Source organism: Carassius gibelio, chromosome A1 (genome assembly GCF_023724105.1).
Source record: "Carassius gibelio isolate Cgi1373 ecotype wild population from Czech Republic chromosome A1, carGib1.2-hapl.c, whole genome shotgun sequence".
Taxonomy (NCBI): domain Eukaryota; kingdom Metazoa; phylum Chordata; class Actinopteri; order Cypriniformes; family Cyprinidae; genus Carassius; species Carassius gibelio.
Genome location: NC_068371.1, coordinates 29,552,697 through 29,574,314, shown reverse-complemented (window position 1 = coordinate 29,574,314; position 21,618 = coordinate 29,552,697). Strand labels below are relative to the sequence as shown.

General features: G+C 40.7%; 2 protein-coding genes across 4 annotated transcripts in view; one reads left to right on the top strand and one right to left on the bottom strand.

Annotated features, from left to right (window-relative positions):
- The window catches only part of LOC128017789 (B-cell CLL/lymphoma 9 protein), a 51,141-nt gene extending 40,784 nt beyond the window's left edge, over positions 1-10,357 (top strand). For 2 of the 3 annotated variants that reach the window (XM_052603327.1, XM_052603335.1), the window contains exons 6-11: positions 2,373-2,483; positions 2,774-2,933; positions 4,290-4,389; positions 4,512-6,807; positions 7,472-7,756; positions 7,855-10,357. In XM_052603327.1, coding sequence (XP_052459287.1) covers positions 2,373-2,483; positions 2,774-2,933; positions 4,290-4,389; positions 4,512-6,807; positions 7,472-7,756; positions 7,855-8,960 — 4,058 coding nt within the window. In that variant the 3' untranslated portion in view covers positions 8,961-10,357. The remainder of the gene's footprint in view (positions 1-2,372; positions 2,484-2,773; positions 2,934-4,289; positions 4,390-4,511; positions 6,808-7,471; positions 7,757-7,854) is intronic. The other variant, XM_052603342.1, reaches the window with a different exon arrangement.
- LOC128017798 (gap junction alpha-5 protein-like) lies at positions 9,867-21,067 on the bottom strand. The gene is made up of 2 exons (XM_052603358.1): positions 20,251-21,067; positions 9,867-13,396 (listed from the first exon to the last, which is right to left on the bottom strand). Exon 2 carries the CDS (start codon positions 13,378-13,380, stop codon positions 12,289-12,291), a length of 1,092 nt encoding a protein of 363 aa, XP_052459318.1. The 5' UTR covers positions 13,381-13,396; positions 20,251-21,067; the 3' UTR covers positions 9,867-12,288.
- Between the last annotated feature and the right edge of the window lie 551 nt (positions 21,068-21,618).

The window sequence follows — 21,618 nt, the reverse complement described above, 5'->3', positions numbered from 1 at the left end:
GGTTTTTCTTTTGTGTACCGATGTGCTTGTATGCTCGCACACCAACCAGCCTTACAAGCTGTCTCTCTGTATGCTTGTGTTTGTTCAAGCTGTCGAGGTTTACTCTTGCCGTTTGAGCTGTGTGTGTTGTCCGTACACAGGAAGTCTTATATCTCTCCTTCTGACCTGAATGTGTCCTAGTTTCAGTGAGATGTTGTGGTCTGAGAACTAACCAGCTGGATATACACTGACAATAGTGTGACTGTATTGTCTTTGTAAAACCTTGTTCACACTGACTTGACTTTTTTTCCTCACTGGAGGTCAGCTGATTTGGTTGTTTGTAGGTGGGTTTTTTTTAAGCAGATGAATGGCCTTCGATAATGAATGCGATATTGCATAACTTGTCAGTAAACTACGGTTCTGTGTATTAAATGGTGCTCCATTTGAAAGCAGGTGATGGCGATTTACCGCTGTGACGAAATGCGCGTCACAATCGCATTGATATATAGCCCCTAGCTCATAGCTCATATTTGTTTTAAGCCATCCTAAACTCCTTTAACAATTTCATAACACAATTTCATTGATTGGTCAACATGGCATGAGTAAAGAATGACAAAGGATAGCACAGTGCTTTCCAGACAAATATGGAATTTATAACGAATGGAAATCACAGTGTATCAAAAGTTGGCCAAAAGTTTTGGCAGTTACATAAATTTTGTGTTTTGCAAAGTTTGCTGCTTAAGCTGTTGTTGTGTTTATTCACATTGTTTTTAGATTATTGTGTAGAGATTAGATGCATTTTACATCATTGCTAAAAGCTTAATTGTCCAAAAAAAAAGTTTTTACAAAAAAAAAAATGTATTTACTTTTTTTTTTTTTTTTTGTAAAAAGTACTTTTTGGCAATTTTTTTTGTTGTTGTTGATCCTTACACAAAATGACCAGTTAACATTTAATTGTCTAATCATGTCTGCAGCACATGTGAAAGTGTGAATGAGTTGTAGTCAGGTTAATCGCTATGATAATAATTAGTTTGTTAGAGCAGACTGATTGCTATAAAAGGAGGGATGAAGCAATTCAATCATTATGGTCTCCTGTGCCTTGCCTGTAATCACCGTTTGCAGTATGACAATTCGGATAGACAACGGCCAATTTCTCTCTGCATGGGTGGTGTTGGCGCAGTGGATAAGACACGTCTTTGGTGTGAGAGACCCAGGTTCGAATCCACTTGAACACCAGTGTGTCCCTAAGCAAGACACTTAACCCCTAGTTGCTCCAGCGGTGTGCAACCTCTGACATATATAGCAATTGTAAGTCGCTTTGGATAAAAGCGTCATCTAAATGTAATGAATCTTTGAATCTGAATCTTTATATAGACAAAGTCTCGAATAAAGTAGAAAAAACATCAGTGTCATGTTCATTGAATTTGGGAAGCAGTCTCAAATTAATGGCCAAATCAAACCCTCCAGATAAACTTAAACCTCTCTCCCCAAACTCTGACAATATTTTTCCTTCCTTTACCAATTTCAACCGATCCACCTGCAGCTTATGATCTCGTGCGGATTTCTCAGCTTCTTTTTCTGTTCGAACTCAGTCTGGAGTTGTCAGAACAGATTGTTGTTTTTTATTCTTTCAATCTCTAGTTCATAACATTTAGTTTCTTTAATCAACTCTTTATCATGAAGCTGCTGCATTTGCAAAATCTCTTTTCTTTCTTAACCCGGAAAAAATATCGAATTGAACCTTTAGCATCAATGTCGCATTTTCCCTGTGGAGAGGCCACTATAAAGCTATTTTCACACAACCAATTATTCACAACAAAACGCAATTATTTTTTCCTTATTTTCTGGTCTACATCATATTCCAATAATTGTTGTTTTACAAAAGAATTTAATATTACCTCTTTGATATGGATATTTAATAAATTGCTCTACAGATGAAATTGTTTACTTAAAATGTTACTCTTAAACACAAAGCAAGTTCATTTATTTAATCTCCGGAACACAACAACAGATTTTCTAGATTACCAAACTGATCACCAATCACAGGTACAAGCTACTAACAATGTGTATCATAATAAGTGTGTTCGACTTGAAGCAGCGTTGCACAGACCAATCGGTGTTTGACATCTAAGCACCGCGAGAGTGATGCGAAATTATGCAACACTGATGACTGTATTCATGTTGATGTAAAAAATGTTGAGGACTGTTGCTCAGACTAAACCTTGTCTGTTACTGCTTCACACAGCCATTGGTTATTTTGTTGCATTTACTATCCACCTTTTTGTTTGAGGAACAACCCCACAATTTAGTAGTAATGTATTTCACAGCAGTAGAAGTCGTATGACTGTTTCATTAACATCACGGTAATCTTACTCTTCTGTCTCTCTCTAAAGAAATGGGCAGTAGAGCGAAAAGGTTATGTGTTGGAGAGCGACGGTTGCCCTACAGCGGCGCAGATTGGTGTTCAGGTGGAGAGAGTGATGAAGACGACCCAGGATTCTTCAGTATGTAGTTCCACTATTTCATTTTTTGTGTTTTATAATCAAATGAGTTTAAAGCATAAATCAGTTTTTACCCTAATGTAGGTATTCAATTCTTAATGGCAGTTTTCACCTGGTGGCAAAACTTTATTTAATAATAATTAGAAGAAATTGACTTGTGATTACGAATTCTCTTTGCAAACTAATGACATTTGAAGTATTTCTTTTAGCATCACTAAACAGTGATTGCCAAAACATATCTTATTGCTGATGCTATGTGATAATGTCTATAATGCTTATCATGTTTTGCACAGACTGCAACTCTGCTGACATAAAGCCAGATCCTGGTGCTCTTTCTGCCTCTACGCCTACCCACAATGCAGTAGGGGGACAGAGCACAGCGTCTGAATTGGGAAGTGGGCAGAAACCAGGGTCAAAGGTCGTTTACGTCTTCACCACAGAGATGGCCAACAAGTAAAGATTTCCTGTTTGTTCTTAATTAGTGATGCTTGTCATAATATAAATGTGAACGTGTGCTCATGTTTTGAAACTAGATGCCATTTTAGCACTGCCCTCAGGTCGGGGTTTCCGCTGGTCCTTAAAAAATTTAAGGTCCTAAAAAGTCTTGAATGGTACAAGAAGGTTTTAAAGGGATACTTCACCCGAAAATAAAAATTACCCCATGATTTACTCACCATCAAGTCATCCCAGGCATATATGACTTTCTTCTTTTTTTCAGACGAATTTTATCGAAGTCCTGGTTCTTCCAAGCTTTATAGTGGCAGTGAATAGATTAAATTCAATAGTCCAATAGAAGTCCAGCTGTTTTTTTTTTTTTTTTTTTTTTTTGTTTGTTTTTTTGTCAAAACTTATATCTGACCTGTATATCATTATTTTTGCTGTCATTTTACAGTTTATATGTTACGATAGACATTGCCCTACCCTGCTATGATTTAAATTTTACTTGTGCAGGTCTTAAAAAGGTCTTAAATTTGATTTTCGAAAATCCTGAATGTACCTTGCAGGTACACCGTTAAAATGCAGTTGCTTTGTTAAATCATAGTGCCATGCTTTTTTTGTTAGTTTAAAAGAACCAAATCCCACTCTCACAATCTCTCTCTTTCATATTTCCTTTTTGCTGTGCTAAGAAATTGAGCACTGACAGCAACATGTTTACCTAAACTAGTTCCTCAGTTGACAGATATTAGAATGCCAAATGTTTGTGACAGGATGTGTCAGAAACTTTGTCAGACGTTGTGACCATAAAACAAGTCTCCCACAGAGCAGTGCCATTACTGCTCTGCCATCACACTAGATCATCTGCCATTTCACTAGCCCAGTGTCAGTTTCTTCTGTGAACTATTTGTCCATCCTTTTCTAGCACTGTTGTATATGTGGCTATGGACAGTCACAGTACCCATTACTAGTGTTTAATTTGGTGGGAGTGAAATAAATATGTTCTGTAATAAAGCTAAAATGGGTGTTTTCTGTGCCACTATCATCACTGAACAGTATTGCTGAAAAGTTTTTATGCTCCTTGAGCCTGTGTTGTTTGACTTTTTTTGTTTAAGCATGCTAAATAGACAGACAATTTTATAATAGCGCCACAGATACAGATTGCTTAAAACATTCAAGAAAATCAACCAACAAATGACTTTAATTTGTCACAACTTAACTCAGTTTTATACATATTAAACTTGCATTGACAAAAGTTTTTTACACGAAAATAAATACACAATTCATCCAAATTAGACATTGAAGATAAGTCTGTTTTTGGTCAGAAGTGTTATGCAATGCTTTGACTGTGACTGTCATTTCTTCCCATCTTAGGGCAGCAGATTCAGTAATAACGGGACATGTAGACAATATCATCACTTACCACATGAATAATATCTCTAATGGCAAGGGTGGAAAACCCCAGCTCCCCCTGGTAAGAAGGGACATCATTAAATTGTGTTTACAATATGTCACTAAACTATTTGCTGTTAAATGTCAAGACAGGCGCATTAAAAAATTCTATTTTATTGATTGTTTTTTTTGTTTTTTTTTTAGAACAATCAGATTGGGTCCCTCAGAAGTGACACTAAACAACAAGGAGTTCCATCCCAGCAACAGCCCTCATCTCTCGCCAGTGATCAGAACCACCAAGCAGCCTCTAAAGTAGCGCAGTCAGGCCAGCAGCAACAACCTCAAGTGCAACCCACCCAACCTCAGCAACCAGCCCAGGGGGCAAAACCAACTAGTCTGCCTCCAGACAATGCACCTTCAGCTGGTTTAGACTCTAAGAGCCTCCCCAGCAGTAGCCCACAGGATGGTGCTGGATCCCATGATGGTAGCAACTCTGCAGGGACACCTGGTAGCCAGCCCTCCAACCAGCCTTCCAATGCTGGCCCTCAACAGAACTTCCTATCCCTCGATTTACCTAAAGGGGCAGATGCTAAGCTCACAGCTCAACACCACCAGCAGCTGGCTCATGAAATCATGTCTAGCATGGTGGACAACCCTGAGGGCCTTTCCCAAGAGCAACTTGAACACAGGGAACGTTCCTTACAGACTTTACGTGATATACAGCGAATGCTCTTCCCAGATGACAAGGACATGGCTTCTATGGGCCAAGGGAATATGGGTGGACCCCCACCCAATTCAGCAATGATGGAAGGAGGACCCAAGAAAACAGAACAAGGGCCTCTCCAGGCGATGATGGCCCAGTCAAAAAGCCTTGGGAAGCCAGGTGGTCCAGGAGGACCACGGCCAGATGGGCCTCCCTTTGGTCCACCTGGTCCTAGAGACATGCCCTTTCCTCCAGATGATCTTGGACCCCCTCCACAAGGTCCAGGACCTATGAACTCACATCCAGGTCCTGGTGGAGAGCATGGAGACCATTTGACCCCAGAGCAGATGGCCTGGCTTAAACTACAGCAAGAGTTCTATGAGGAGAAGAAGCGCAAACAGGAACAAATGCAGCATAGGCCAATGGGAGACATGATGCTTCATCAGGGTGGACCTAGAGGAATGATAAGAGGCCCACCGCCGCCCTACCAGATGAATCCTGGAGAGGTGTGGGGGCCTGGTGGCCCTGAACCATTCCCTGACCAGATGAACATGGGTCCCAGAGGGATGCATCCACACATGCAGAGGATGCCTGGTTTCCCTGGCATGATGAACCCTGACATGGAAGGAGGGCCCAATACTATGCCCAGACCTGGAATGAACTGGCCTGATGAAATGCCAAAAATGGGGGATGGGAGAGGATTCCCTCCCGGGCAAGGCATGTTTGGAGGTCCGGGTGGAAGGGTGGAAAGATTCCCCAATCCTCAGTCTGTACAGGAAGCTATGTTCCATCAAAGTATGGGTGATAAACAAGGCATGGGTCTGACACCTGGCATAATGATGGAGATGAATCGAATGATGGGTAATCAAAGACCCATGGAGCCTGGAAATGGAGGTGGCATGATTTTTCCCAGAATGCCAGGTGATGGTCCCATGAGCCCCTCCTCAAGAATGGAGTTTGTGAAAGGTCTTGGTCGAGACATGAATGAATTTGGCATGGGACCTGGAAACCTCAATGTAAACATGGGCCCTGGCCCTCAGATGATGCTCCCTAAGATGAGAGAACCACCAATGAACCTTAGTCCAGAGGAAATTATGAAGATGAGGCAAGGTGGAGGTCCAATGCCTGACAATGTAGTTCCTTCACAGAGAATGATGCAGGGGCCTCCTTTCCCAGACCAGCCCCATCCAGGAGACCTTAACATGGTACCTAACCGACAATTCCCTGGCATGTGTCCCCAAGGCCCTGGAAATCAAAGAGGTCCCAGAGGCGAGCCACCCTTTGGACCTGACCAAAGAGGAGGTAATGTGGGTGGAAATGGTCGTCTCAGTCACATGCCTCATTTACCACCGAACCAGATTCCCAATAGCTCAGGGCCTCCACCTGGCCAGAGGAATATGAGTCGCAAGCCCTCAGACCTGAATGTCCAGTGTGGCCCTGCAAACTCACCCAACGTCAATGTTAACCCACTAAAGTCTCCAACACTGCGGCAGGTTCAGTCACCAATGCTGGGCTCGCCATCAGGTAACCTCAAGTCACCACAGACACCGTCCCAGCTGGCTGGTATGCTTAGTGGACCATCAGCTGCAGCAGTAGCAGCAGCGGCAGCCATTAAATCTCCTCCCATGATGGGCTCAGCAGGGGCATCACCCGTCCATATGAAGTCTCCTTCGCTTCCTGCCCCCTCCCCTGGCTGGACGTCTTCACCCAAACCGCCCATGCAAAGCCCAGGAATCCCTCAGAACAAGCCTCCCCTTAGTATGACATCACCAAATATGATGGGCAATATAGAGCAAGGTACAAAAAAAAAATTCTCAACAAATGTCATTATTAATCATTATGTATATTTTAGGTTTACTTTTAAGTTATTGTACATATGGCATATTTTATGTGGACCCAGTCTTTGTTCATTGGTATGCAACTCTGTTGGGACTTTGGTAACACTTTACTTTGATGGTCCCCTTTAGACTATCTGTTGACTACAGGGAACTTTGCAACTACATGTCAATTACCAGACATTAGAGTATGAGTACACCAGCTGTTTAATATCTGTTAACATCTTGTTTTATTGGTTGCCTGACATGATATGGTTGAACAGGCATTCTACTGACTAAAGTAATTTTGATTCTATTTACCCTAAATTCTACTAACCCTAATCATGACCTAAAAGTCTACCAAAACCGTAATGAGACTTAGTTGACAGATAAAGTTATTTATACTCAACAGAATATCTGAATGGGGCCATCAAAATAACAAGGACAATATTTAGTGGCACATTGTTTTCATTTGCTCAGTTATTCCTGCAAATTACACTGTTCTAGCAGAACTTTTAAATAAAGTTTTTGTTGCAGCTATTGACCTAATAGGTGTCAGATTTAAAAAGTCATTGGTAAAAGATCTTCTTCCATCATTCTACATATCCTCTCTTCTGTTAACCTCCTCTGCCCTCCTTTGTTCTCAGGTGTTAATCCTCCTCCCTCAGCTCCTCCTTCCAGTAGTTCCTCCAGTCAGCCAGGTGGCATGAATGTGCCAGGAAGTCTTCCATCCAGCAGCCCCTACACAATGCCCCCAGAGCCAACGTTATCCCAAAATCCACTTTCCATCATGATGTCCCGCATGTCCAAGTTCGCAATGCCCAGTTCTACACCCCTTTACCATGATGCAATCAAAACCGTGGCTAGCTCTGATGATGACTCGCCGCCTGCTCGATCGCCAAACCTGCCATCTATGAACAACAGCATGCCCGGTAATGTCTATAAGAATTATTGAAAATGCAGTAATTTTATAGTAGCATTTTCGCGAGGCCTTTTCCACTAAATCAAAATCTTTTTGTTCTCTTTAAAGGTATGGGTGTGAACCATCACCCAGGTCATCCTCGAATGATGACGCCCAACTCTTCTGGCCCCATGTCTTCCCTCAGCCCAATGGGGATGAACACTATGGGTTCCCAGCCACTTTCCCATGGCATGCCAAACCAGATGCCCTCGCCCAATCCTATGGGCCCTAATATGCCTCCTCACTCTGGGCCTATGGGTCCAGGCATGATGGCTCATGGTATGATGATGAACCCAGTCTCTCAAGACCCTGGCATGGGCAACCAGATGATGTCACAAGGGCGTATGGTTCTTCCTCACCGAGGACAGGGCTTCCCTCCAGGACAGTCACCTCCACAGCAGGTTCCCTTTCCTCACAATGGTCCTGGGCACCAGGGTGGCTTCCCTCATGGGATGGGTTTCCAGGGAGAAGGGGGCCCACTGGGCAGGATGGGCAATATGCCTCATGGACCTGGTGGTGAGCCAGTTATGTGTAAACCTAACACTCCAGGAGGCCAGGAGTTTAATAACATGCCGGGTGTCTTCAATGACTCGGATTTACATGAGGTCATGCGACCAGGTGCGTCAGGTATCCCCGAGTTTGACCTCTCTCGAATTATCCCTTCTGAGAAGCCAAGCCAGACTCTGTCTTACTTCCCTCGTGGTGGAGACGCCCCTGGTGGGAAGCCCCCACACCCGTCTGGCTTTCCCCACATGCAGGGAATGATGGGTGAGGGCAATCCAAGGATGGGCCTCCCCATGCAGGGAATGGGTGGTCCTCCTGGCCCTGGACATATGGGACCACAGGACATGCCCATGGGTAATCCAGGCCACAACCCCATGAGACCCCCAGGTTTCATGGGTCAGGGTATGATGGGGCCACAGCACAGGATGTTGTCTCCTGGCCAGCAGCCAGGAATGATGGGAGGCCCTGGAATGATGCAAGGAAAGGAAAGGCCAATGTACAACCACCCTGGCCCTGTGGGCTCTCCTAACATGATGATGTCACTACAAGGGATGAGCGGTCCTCAGCAGACTATGATGATGCCCTCTCAGATGAGGCCTCGAGGAATGGCAGCAGATATGGGCATGGGTTTTAACCCTGGCCCAGGGAACCCTGGGAATATAATGTTTTGAGCCTCCACTACAGTTACAAACAGTCAGGAAACTGTCCCACCTGTGAAATAAAAACCTTCGTAATGAAAGACAAAAAGACTCTGTGTTATTAAGCAGATATATGTGGAAACCGGGACATTTTCTGTGCACATACACACCCTGACACCTGGTTAGAATAAGGGATGTGTTCACAGGGAATCTTCTCATTTAACAATTGAAGGTGTGAGAAGCTAATTGCGCTTTCCTCAAAGTTGGGCTCAGGTCCGGCACTGTTTGGAAAATACTTTTTTCTTGGGAATGTATATGGAATTTACAAGACCGACTCATGACGAGGATATTTGTTTGACATTGTGGACGAGGTGCCACATATAAAGTCTACAGCAAACCAAGTATGAACGATTTAGGGGTTTCATTGTACTTTTATACATCGGTGGAAACCAAGAAAGATTGTTGGAAAAAGAAAGTCCAAGAACTCAAAGAACAGACATGAAAGTGGAAAAGTCAAGGAACGTTTTGTCCCAAGGTGCACCGTCTTGGCTATATGTTTACATCTCATCGCATCACTTCCCTCCAAACAGGAAATGCTCTTTGTATGTGTGTACTGTACTTGTGTTGTTAAAGGGATTCTACCAGTGATTTCTATAGTTTTTTTTTTTCATCTTCATTTGTATAGGGGGGATTGAGGTGGTTGTTTGTGGACAGTAGGTGACACAACCACCACCACAAAATACTGGGTACTGTGGGGCGTACAGAATATTTTAAATTTAATTTTCTTTGCTACTCCAGTGTATAATAAAACCAAACTAAGACCTCATACAGATCATAGTATTATAAAAAAAAAAAAAGCACAAACAAGAATTAACTGTAAAAAATAGTGTTTTCTTTTCTCCTTTTTTATTGTAGAGAAAAACACTTTTTGACCGTCAGTAGGAGCAGTAATCGGATGTATGCAGTGTGATCTCCTGTTCCTGTTTTAGAAACTCTGTAAGCTGGTCTGGGTACAGGTGAGGGTGACTCTGGAGGGGTATTTTTGAACCCCATGAACCAGCACTCAGTTCTGCAGTGACGCTCAGGCTTCTGTCTGTATATCCGGGACTGCAGTCAGGCTGTAGCCGTTTGCCACCACTGCGGAATACATTGAAAAGATTTTTTTTTAATTGCTTGGCTGTGTACAGCTGTAAAGTGCAGTGCTGACAACATCTGAGCTACTGGAGGGTGGGCTTTCTTTCTTTTTTTTTTATTTTGTAGAAAACAAATGACTATTAAAAAAGAAAAAAGCTTATAGGTTGTCCCTTTTGTCCCTGCCCCTCCTGTGTTGATGCTTGTCATGTGTAACTCCATTGAATTTGGTACTGAACCACTTCCAAAGGCTGGGCTGTGGTGTTGGACTACAAATAAAATATATTGTTTGGTATAAAGAGTCTCAATGCCTTTGTGTGTATCTCATGGCTATTAATGGTCTTCTTCTACCCCCTAGTGGTAGTTATTTTATTGCATGCCAGTTGCACAAAGCCATCAAGACAATTTGGGATCTGTTATTATTTGCATTTGATGATATTTCCTTTAGGATTGAGTTGGGGGTGTAACATTTAATCCAGTTTAGGGGTGGTGCAGCAAGTGTTTAAAGATATAATTTGGTGCTAGAATGTTGTAATGTCAATTCCACAAGATTATGCATTTTACCTTTGCATAAAACCATCAGGTAAATCCCAAATATATGATTACTTTGGATTTATTCATTCATGTAAAATATATTTGATGCTAATTAGTTGCTCATTTGTATACGTGGAGAATTCATGCTCGGCTGACCATGGCTTGACTTGCGTGGAAGCAGACCAGTCCTACTCCATCCTGTTTCTTTTAGCAAGATCTTTCAAAATGTAGTCTGTGTTTGCTGTGGTGCAATAATGATCCAGCACATGTTGCTCTTACTTCTGGAGGAGAGTCCTCTCCGTAGCAGGGCTAATTTTAGCTGAGGTTAGCTGAGATTTAGCAGCTGCTGCAAGGAGACTGGTTCACTTATTTGGTCCCTATTTATCCACAAGCACAAAATGCAAGGCACTTCAGTGTCATGACAACAACACATGAGCTATTAGCTTACACTGAACATTCTGATGAGTGCAAGTTTTCTCTACTGACTATCATGGTGTTCAAGTGGAGGGTGATTGCGCCATCTAGTGGTAGCGGTGACATGATTTGTTAGATGTAATGTGGTTGGGTAGGGTTTTGTGTGTGGATGTCTTGTTCTGATGGATTTGCTATTACTACAAAACTGTTACATGTAAAAAGAACTGACCCAAGTTTGTTCTACTAAAGTCACTGTATGCTGACATTTGTGGTCAGATCTTCACTGCAGTATATGTTAACTAAGAAATAAGTTTTCTGGTAGCCAGTGTGGATATTTCAAATCACCAAAACAAACACGCCCCAACCCCAAAACGGTCTTGCCCCAACTTTGATAGCTCCGGCCCACACATATGTACACAACCCAAGCAACGATTATGACACACAAGCATAATCAAGCAAAAGCCAGCATATATTAATTCTGTGAAACAAAGCAAAACCAACAATACTCACCTATCGAGAAGAAACAAAGCAACCTTGGGATCCGATCGCAGGCCTTCCGCTCCTTGAGTTCTCTCAAAGCTGATCCAATGTTTACACGTTCTACTTCTTGCCTTATCGTAAGCCTTTTTTTTTTTCCTCAAGATGATTTCCTCTTTTGTTTTTATCTGCTATATCTATCTTTCTGTCATCTCTCAAAAAAATACATAACCCAGCTTAAAGAACAAACATCTGTTTTTACAATTATAGGAATACAAAAATTAACGCAAAAGTAAAAAAAATGTTTTACATTCCTTTTTTCTTGTAACAATTTCAGGCATTGTAAACATAGCTAATCACATTTGAAGATCTCTTCACCCCAGATCACCCTTTCACCTTGTTGTTTTTTCTCTCTCAGGGCTCAAAAGGTTTGCTCGATTTTTGACAATGCAGTCAGTTTCCAATGCATTAGTCAAAATGCAAAGTGACGAAAGGTATTTCGGAGATGGAGGAAGTTTATAAATTCTGATGAAAAATTATGAAGATTTCTTTAGAATAACATGCACCATTTAAGTGTTCATTGTAGGACCAGGAACAAGTATAAAAGAAATTCCATTTTAATTTCATGTTGACTTTTTCAAAGCTGAATGACTCTTTATGCATCACTCACATCATTTGTGCAAACACGTGAACCAATATTCTGGCTTAGTCAATCAGAAAGGAATGAAATAAATGTTGGGTCAAGTGCAAAATCTTGTAAAAGTTTTATGGCTAGGGACCCTTTTTCAGATGTGATTGGTCAGTGCTATACTGCAAGGTCGTCCGGTCTCATGCGGCTGCTGGTCCCGCTGCTCTTGCTAAACCTTCTCTTGTCCCCAACAGATTCAATGCTAAGAAAAGGCGGTGAGGTACATGAGTTGGAAATATCTGTAGGTGTATGCGAGAAGCTCAAGAAGTTGACCCCTAGGAAGTCTTGACCTCGATGGCATTCGGTGACCATGTTCGCAGAGTTTTGTTGGTGCACCAGTCGGTCATGAAAGGGTGGGCAGGATGGGTGTATGGTAGGGGAAGACGGTGGTGATGTCAGGAACTGATTGAAGTCAGGAGGTGGAGTGCGGGCTCGGTTTGGTGAGAGTGCAGCCACGGTGGATGGTGTATTCAGTCGCTGTTTGGAAGCCTTATATCTTTGCAAACTACCCTTAAACTGCTTCCACGCCAAATGATACAGTTCCACGACGTTGAGCAACAGCGACACAGCTGCTACCACTAACATAAACACAATAAACACATTCTTCTCCGTAGGTCTCGAGATGTAGCAGTTGACCAGATGTGGACACGGTGAGGCCTTACACACGTAGAGCGCATTGAGGAAGACTCCATAGATCAGGTACTGGACTATAATGAAGATCACTTCCATTACAGAGCGGATGAGGATGCTTATTACGTATGTTTGTAGCAAAGCACCCTTCAATTGCAACTTCCCACCTCCGCCTTCATCCTGCTTCCCACAGTGCTCGTCTCCCTCTGGGTACATTTCTCCATCTCTGTCTGTTTGTGCTCCTCCTTCCTGCTCTTTCCTCCTCTTCTCCTCTCTGCGGACACTATGCATCACGTGTGCCATGTAGATGAGAGAAGGTGTGGACACGAACACAATCTGGAGCACCCAGAAGCGGATATGCGCAATGGGAAAGGCTCGGTCATAACAAACGTTCTCACAACCGGGCTGCTCCGTGTCGCAGGTGAAGTCTTCCTGCTCGTCGCCCCACGAGGACTCGGCAGCCGTGCCCAGGACCAGGATCCGGAAGATGAAAAGAATCGTAAGCCACACCTTTCCCACCGAAGTGGAATGTTCCTGGACTTCTTCTAGAAAGTTCCCCAGCAGAGTCCAGTCAGCCATGACTAGTCAAAAGAGCCTGAGGAAGAAAAAAAAAAACTGTGAATGAAGGGAAAACTTATCCTTTACTAAATGACTTTCATACTGTAACAGTTCAAGTCTTTTGCTGTACATACTTGTGCTAAACATTAGTACTAAAAGAGGGAAAGTATCATTGAGGTCTATTTTGAGGCGCTGCGTACTGTAATACTATTGCACCTGTTGCACATGTGGTACAGCTGCAAAGTTCCTTGTTTATAACAATATAACAATATCTCTGGCTTAGTCCCTAGCAACATGAATACACTGGAGTGTCGAATAGCTGAGTTGGCACAAATAAATCTGCACCTGTAAGATCGCTCACGGAGAGACTTTAAAGATTCAGAGAAAGCATTTCATTCCTAGAAAGAAACTGCAAGAAGCTTGGTGTCGACGCCCGGAGTTATGCAAAAGGTGACATAGAGAATCATCCGAGACAAGTTTTCCAAAACCATGAAAAGAAATGAAAGGAAAGAGTAGAGATAAGGTAGCAAGTAGCTGTTTCAAATAAATGTTACATCATGCTGCTGCTGCTGTTGTTGTTCAATAAGCAAATTTAAAGGGTATACAATAAGTGAAATGTCAAACGAAAATACAATAATATACCTTTGTTTTTAAATCATGACACCACATAAAATATAAAAAGATTTACAATTTATCCAGTTTATTAAAATAAATGAACACTATTTACCACTATATACCGATTTTTCCCGGAAAAACACGACCGGCTGGAGGCGTGACGTGTGGGCGGAGCTAAAGAATCACGAGCGCCAGTAGGCTTTTGCGTTGAGAGCGTTTGAAAGCTGTGACATTACCGTGAGGACAAAACCAACCAAAACAAACCATGGCTAACAGTCAGATTCAGCGTATATTTATGATCCAGAATCCGATCCAGAGGCTGAAATTTAACAAGAGCAGCATCAGCAACGACATCTGGAAGCGGTTTTGGAAAATGACTAAGTTCCACTTTTTTTTAAGCTGTATATGTGGAAAGTGCAGTTTGATGACAACATCGCCTGTTGTTTACTTGATGTGCTTACGCGCCTATAGCTAAGTTAACAAAACACAGAGATATTTGAAGCAGTTTTACTCACCGCCTGCGGTTCCAACACACGATCGTGACCCTTTTTCGTTGGGACTGCATTATCCTTAAGAAATAAACGATACGCAAATCCGGCGTCAAACTGGGCCTTGTTTGTAAAACAAGCATCTTCGAAATGCAGGGAACAAACACAAACACTTGCACAACTCCGTTGATGCTCTGTAAAAATAAACTCCATCCACTGGTCCCTTAATGCTGTTTTTATTTTGGTAATCTGTGCAGGGTTGTCTTGCCCTGGCAACACAAAAACACACTCCTTTTGTGAAATTTTGCGACGCTCTCGCTCTGATCAGTGAATGTCTGTGCTCTCAGTCTGTGCTGTGCTATACGGGAGCGCGCGCTCTTCCGGCAGAAGTGCCTTAGGACCCAAATAAGGAAATTCCGCTCCATCTAACGTCACAGAGAGCCATACTCGAAAAAAACTTTCCGAAACTTGTGACAAACCGGAAGAGGTATTTTTGGAACACAAATACTCCTTCAAACGTACAACTTAATTTTTGAAACTTTGTCCATGTTTAGCATGGGAATCCAACTCTTTAACAGTGTAAAAAACTCAGTATGCATGAAATAGCATTTCACCCCCCCTTTAAGTTTTCAGACTATAAGATATTCACACTTCCCATAAAGGATTGATTATGGAATGGTTCTTTTGTATTGCAAACATGATACTTGACTCTGAACTGCTGCTAATCACTATTCTTTTGTCTATAATATTCTGACCATTGGTGCCCGTCTCACTCATAGATTGCCTAAACTTCATGATTTCATTGATGTTGTGTTTTGGGGATATGCACAAGCGTCGCGAGTTATGTATACATGAATCTACACCCCCCTCCAGCAGTGCTGGGAAAACTTATTTTTGGCCCCAAACGAAGAATGAAAACTAACTTCGTTTTAAGTATACCGGGGCCTTAAATATAGAGGAGTTGGAAAATGAGCCTATTTTTTTATTTTTGACATTCTGAAATTGTAACTACATTTAAGTGTCTCATGCATTGTGCTTGTACACCTTCACAATGTTACATTATGACTTCTAGGCTGCATTTAGCATACTACCCTCACTATTTCTGCCGTGCTTAGATAAGGGGAAATTATACTAGTAGTATGCAAGTATGCTATTTCAAACTCTGGCCTAGATAGCATAGTCATATACTGCACTGTATTCTCATGCTATTATAAAACAAGAACAAAGATGTCAAACATGCAGCGACTGTATATTTGTTTGTGTTGTGTTTGTGTGTGTAGATTTCGGTTCTTCGATACAAACTCTTCCCACACACTCAAGTGCTGGGAGTCTGGGAAAAGGAGACAGAAGAATTTGAGGAACCTGCTAAAAATAGGCATAGGATATTTAGTGGCATTTTTCTTTTCTGGGTATTTGATGGCTGAACATTTCCTGTTATCACTTAAAAGGAAACATGAATATTTCCAGCAAAGTACCATGTCCCATCAATGAAGTTAATGAAGTATTTTGGCATCTTAATTACGTTACATGTGTTTAAAATAGTACAACATGGTACTTAATTATATTTGAGTTGTTTTTAATGACTTCAGCACACACTATTTAAAAATAGCACAATTAATTCTACAATCCACTGCTAAAGCTTGTCAAATTTGAATGTCGTGGGAAATGTTCCAATGTCCTTTAGGGGCAGGGTGTGCTGGATAAAGTGTTTCATTTTTTACTTTTTGACTTGAATTTTTTTGGTAATTGTGTACCAGTCACACAGCGTCATGAACTTTGTTGGTTTCTCTTTCTTTCGCTCTGGATTAACACAGAGTTTAGCGTCAGAGTCTCAGTCCTCAAGGGGGTTCATGGGAAGAGGGAACCCAGAATACTCTCACCGCTTTAACATGAGATCTTGGGTAAGACTGTGAGTTTAAGGGTCAGTTTGTCTGTGGGAAGTATTGAAAAATATTTGGATGTAAATTTAACTGCAGAAACACACTGTGTAAACAGACCTTATTCGGATACACCCTGCCAGAAGTTTATCAGTCTGAACCTTGATGCCCCTCCAAAATTATTTTAACAATACGTTTTGATACGGTAATGACTAAACTGACTGTTCATTATTCTTCACATAGTTAGTTTTATTTATATCAAATTGTTTGCAACCATATATAATATTTATATGAATATATTCTATATTTATAGTGTTGTGAAATTACTGCGAAGGGCAGTTTGGCATCAGATGTGGGAACTACGTCTTTAAAGACAATGAGTGTGTCTCACTCCCCTCCCCTTTAAGGAAACAATCTTAAACAATATAATTTCCCTCTTACAAGACACTTGAAAAAAATCTGCCTGTGCTCAAGATTCTGGGTCCAAAGAGGTTATTGGCACATTTGAAAGACTGTGCTGTGGGTTCAGTCTCTCTATACCACCCCTGTTGTGTCACAGAAAGTAAGTTTAAGAGTTTTAGGTGAGAATGTAGTTGTGTAGACTTAAAATAAGTAGTTTCTTAAAAAAGATAGCGACCAGGTGCTCAAAAGCCATTCATCACTCATGGCCTTATTCAATGTTGAATAAGGTCATGTCACATAAATGGCCTAAAGGCGAATCACAACCATGCTGATAAACTAGCAATATTGCATGACTATATAATATTATGTTATAATGTGACAGTACAGTGTCTTGTTTTAGCATGGGAAAGGTGCTGTACATACTTTAACCATGTGATATGTAGCTTGCCAATTATCCTAATGAGTTAGTTTAAACTTAATGGTGGTGTAATTTAAAGTAAATAAAATAACTGATGATTTGTCCATATCAGCCTAACTGAAGCTAATGTAAACCAAACATTGTTGTTGTTGTTGTTGCAGGGATGTTTTAGATCATAGGTCAGCAGACATCAACAGTCTAACTGTAAGTGAACATTTCTCAGCGCTATTTCTGTGTCAGTGAAATTTTCAGGAGGACAGTGTCAAGACCTACTCCCTTCTGCACCTGTTTACCCGAGGTAAGGAGAACAATGTGGGAGTTTTGCAGCAGGGGCATCTGGAGATAGATAGGGACTGCTAAACAGACTTTACAAACAGCCTTCAAAAAGAGAACCACGCTCCTCCGTTTGTCTCTGTTTGTCCTGTCTGTTTGTTTGAGTCAGCACTATGGCAGACGGCACAATAAAAAAATGTTACGGGTCCCGTGGGGTGTGGAACACATGGACCATTACTAAAAGAATGTGTGGAATGGAACCTGAGTTATCAGGAGAAACAAAAGGGACAAGCAATTTTAGTGGCTTTCCTCAGTCGCAGCTCGTCAGTGCCTTTATTAACATTTCTCTGTCATGTTAGGAGTATAAAAATCATTTCTCTGCAATGTCCTTCTCAAAAAAACCATTTAGTTCAATCTCATTATATATATATATTTACATTTATTCATTTAGCAGATGCTTTTATCCCAAGCGACTTACAGATGAGGACAGTGGAAGCAATCAAAAACAACAAAAAGAGCAATGATTTATAAGTGCTATAACAAGTCTCAGTTAGGTTAACACAGTGTATGTAGCATGGGATTTTATTAAATAATAAATAAAAAGAAAACAGATAGAATAATAAAAAAGAACAGAGAAAACTAGTGTTAGAGGTCTTTATAAACACACAAACACACACACACACATACAATTGCATAATAAATGAAAAGAAAATAGAATACAAAAAGATTAGAAATGTAGTTAGTTTTTTTTAAAGAATATATATTTATTTATTTATTTATTTAATGTTCCCATTGGACAAAAGCAGTCTTGTACTCTTTTTGTATTTGTTTATGACAAAATCTTCAAATATTGTTTCCTGTATTTTACTCTTGTTATAAAACACATTTCATCATAACTCCGCTATAATTATCAGCTTGTGTAAAATACACTTTAAAATACCTTTATTAAGCCCTTATGTTTTCTGTGGAAACAGTTTCTATAACCGTTTGAATCTCTGTCACTCATTCGTCATCATCAGCTGTTACAATAATATTGTTCAAACTGTAACCGTCAGCGTTACAAGTTATCATCATATTCCTTTTTAACACGCACATTTCCCTAAATACATACAACTTTACAATTTCGGAAACTTCCTTGTGTAAGTTATCACATTCTGAAGTACTTTTCCATTTGCATTTAGATCGTTGGCCGGAATGATAACAGACCATCCGTTGCTCTGCTCAGTGAACTCTCGAAAAACTCATCTCGATTAACTCGATTTAGCTAAAACGATTTATTTTATCACAAACAAGCTGTTTGACTCCAAACACATAAGAAACGTGAGCGTACATGATTTGACATGGATATTTACCTTCTTTTATCTCACTTTTGCGAACCCACACCTGAGTTATCAGGAGAAACTCAGAGGTCAAACAAGGCTTTCCTCAGTTACAGCTCACTGTCTGGAGTGAACGCAGGCATCACTATGACAACCTCTCGCGCGTTCACTCCCCCTATTGGCCGAAGCTGCTTTGTTTCAAATCAGTATTTAATGCTGAATGACAAAAAAACACATTGGTGTACAAATTTGACCTTTTTTTTTTCGGTGTCATAAAATATAATAACATATATATATATATATAAAAAATCAAAAACCGGACATCACCAATGTGATTACACATGGGCGTGGCATGGGCGAAAAGCCTGATAGTTACATGGATGTAGAATTCAGAGTCAGTAGCCTATAATACAAACAGAGATTCTATATTACTAATATTCAGTAAAATAGACTTTTTAAATTTAGATTCTTACACTGATTCTTTTGCATGATTGGCTTCTCCAAGCAAAATAAGAAATATCTGTCTGCCTTTATACCCCTGAACAGATGGACATGTTTTGTTCACAGTCAAGAAATCAGAAGATGATCTGTGGGAGCTTTTCCAGAAGAATTGGGTGTGTATGTATAAGAGTGTGATCAGCAGTTTAATGCAGCTGACAGCGTGACTGAAATAACTTGACATCATGAAACTAAGAACAGCAGAAGGAGCAACAAGGCTAAGCTTCAGAGATTGAGTTTGGCCATAAGATACTCCTTCACAAGTCTCTGTTCAAGGCTCCCTTTGTGTGTGTGTGTCTATGTATTCAAAGATAATCTCCTGGGAACCGTCATAACTGTCTCTTCATCAGGTTTTTCCAATTAGTTCACAACATGTAAAATGATTAGAGAGACCTAATACTGATTCACAGCCAAATTCTGCAAGGTTAGATTAAATTAGATCAGTGTAATACCTAAACTTCACGCTCAAAATATTCCTCAACTTCTCAGACTCTGATTAATGTCAGGAAGCCATCCCTATTAGGAACATAGATATTTGAGTTATGTGACATTTCAAGTAATTTTATTTCTTTTATTATGACATTTATATTTATATTTTTAAATTATATATTACATTTAACTGTTTGTAAATTGAATTATAATATAATATAATATAATTATTTATATATTATACTTTTTTTGCAAGAAATGTTCAGCTGTCATACAGTCATCCTACAGGTGATTGCAGATTGCGACAAGGAAACACACAAAAAAACTCTCAACAATGCAGATTAATTTTTGATATTTTCTATATTTTTGGCCACGACTGTATATGTCCATCTAAGGTGTCCAACTATGTCTTCCCTAGATGCGTTTCTAGGGAATGGATGTATACACACACACACACACACACACACACACACACACACACGTTTATATGTACCTACACATATTAGAAATGTAAGGGATATTTAAGGCATTTCGATTCTCCACAAACTGTATGTTTAGAATTGTTTCCATACCTTTAATAGTTGTGAATCAACATGTGTCTGTTGAAGATCCAACAGGTGTGTGTTTGTCTCTGTTAACTGATGGGTAAAGAATTGGCTGTTTTGTGATGATGCTCAACAGACTCTTGATCGCTCTGCCTCTTCACCTGCGAACACGGTCTCTTCTGCTGTTAGGATGTGCGATTAGTGGTCAGAACTACTTGGTGGACCGACAGTCATCAAGCCTCAGAGACCTCCAGACTTCAGCAGAAGCTTCACCGTGATATATGTTTCTGTGATCAACGATCCTGATGGAACGATCTGGAATAGAGTCAGACTGGTGATGCTTTCTTATTGCTGGGGATGTTGAAGAGCCGAAAGAGGTATGTTAAAACCTCAGTGAGAAAAAGACAGTTTAAATTTTTTTTTTTTCTATTGTATCTTCCTGACTGGGCCAAGATGTGGACACAACGCTGTTTGCAGACAGATTGATTCTTGTTCACTCTCTTCAGTATATTCCACAGACGGATGTTGAAAACTGACTCTCTATTATGCCGGTTGACAAAATGTAAGCTGTCTCCTTCAATGATAAAGCTCGAAATAGATGGATGCCTCGCTGTGGTTGTTCAGCAGTCTCAGTGTTTGAGAAAGGGAAGATGAATGTCTTTATAGATGCTCACGTCTGTTGTTTCCACCAAGAATGACTCTTCTGATATGTCTAGTGTAAAATAATCCAATCAATTCAGTCTTCTCTTTAGATGAGTCCTAGTCCTTTCAGTGTCCGGGAAAGATTACAGACTTGCTGATAATAAGAAACCGCTGCTAGCAGGCCGACCACCGTCATGTACGATCTGGACGTGCCCTCATACTCAGAGGACATTTTAAGAAATACCATCAGAGCCGTACCACCTCCTTTCCCCCCCCCCTTTCCTTTGCCACCTCCTCCTCTTCTTTCCTATCTCCTCTCACAATATCTGACTGCCACTCTATTTTAGTTGGAAGAATATCTACTCATCAGGAAGGAAAGAGAGTTTGTATTGAGCAGTAATGGGGATTTGACCAAGGCTTGTGGTCTCCTGGTAATTCATACGATGCAACCTTTTTTTTTTATTTTTTTTTTTATGTGCCTCTGACTCAATAAAATCACAGATAGGTCGATATTACTGATCTGTAAGAGTAGTATCTTGAGGCAACAATTTTTTTTAAAGGTTCAGAACTCTTAAAATGTAAAATGAATGAAAAAGAGTTCATAAAAAAATTCACTGTGACTTAATTTGCATTTCCAAAGACCCCAAGGTTAAAGGTTCAGTTTTTTCCAAAATACCAAACATACATTAAAACATCTGGGATTGGTAAGATTTTGACATATTTTTGAAAGAAGTCTCTTATGCTCAACAAGAC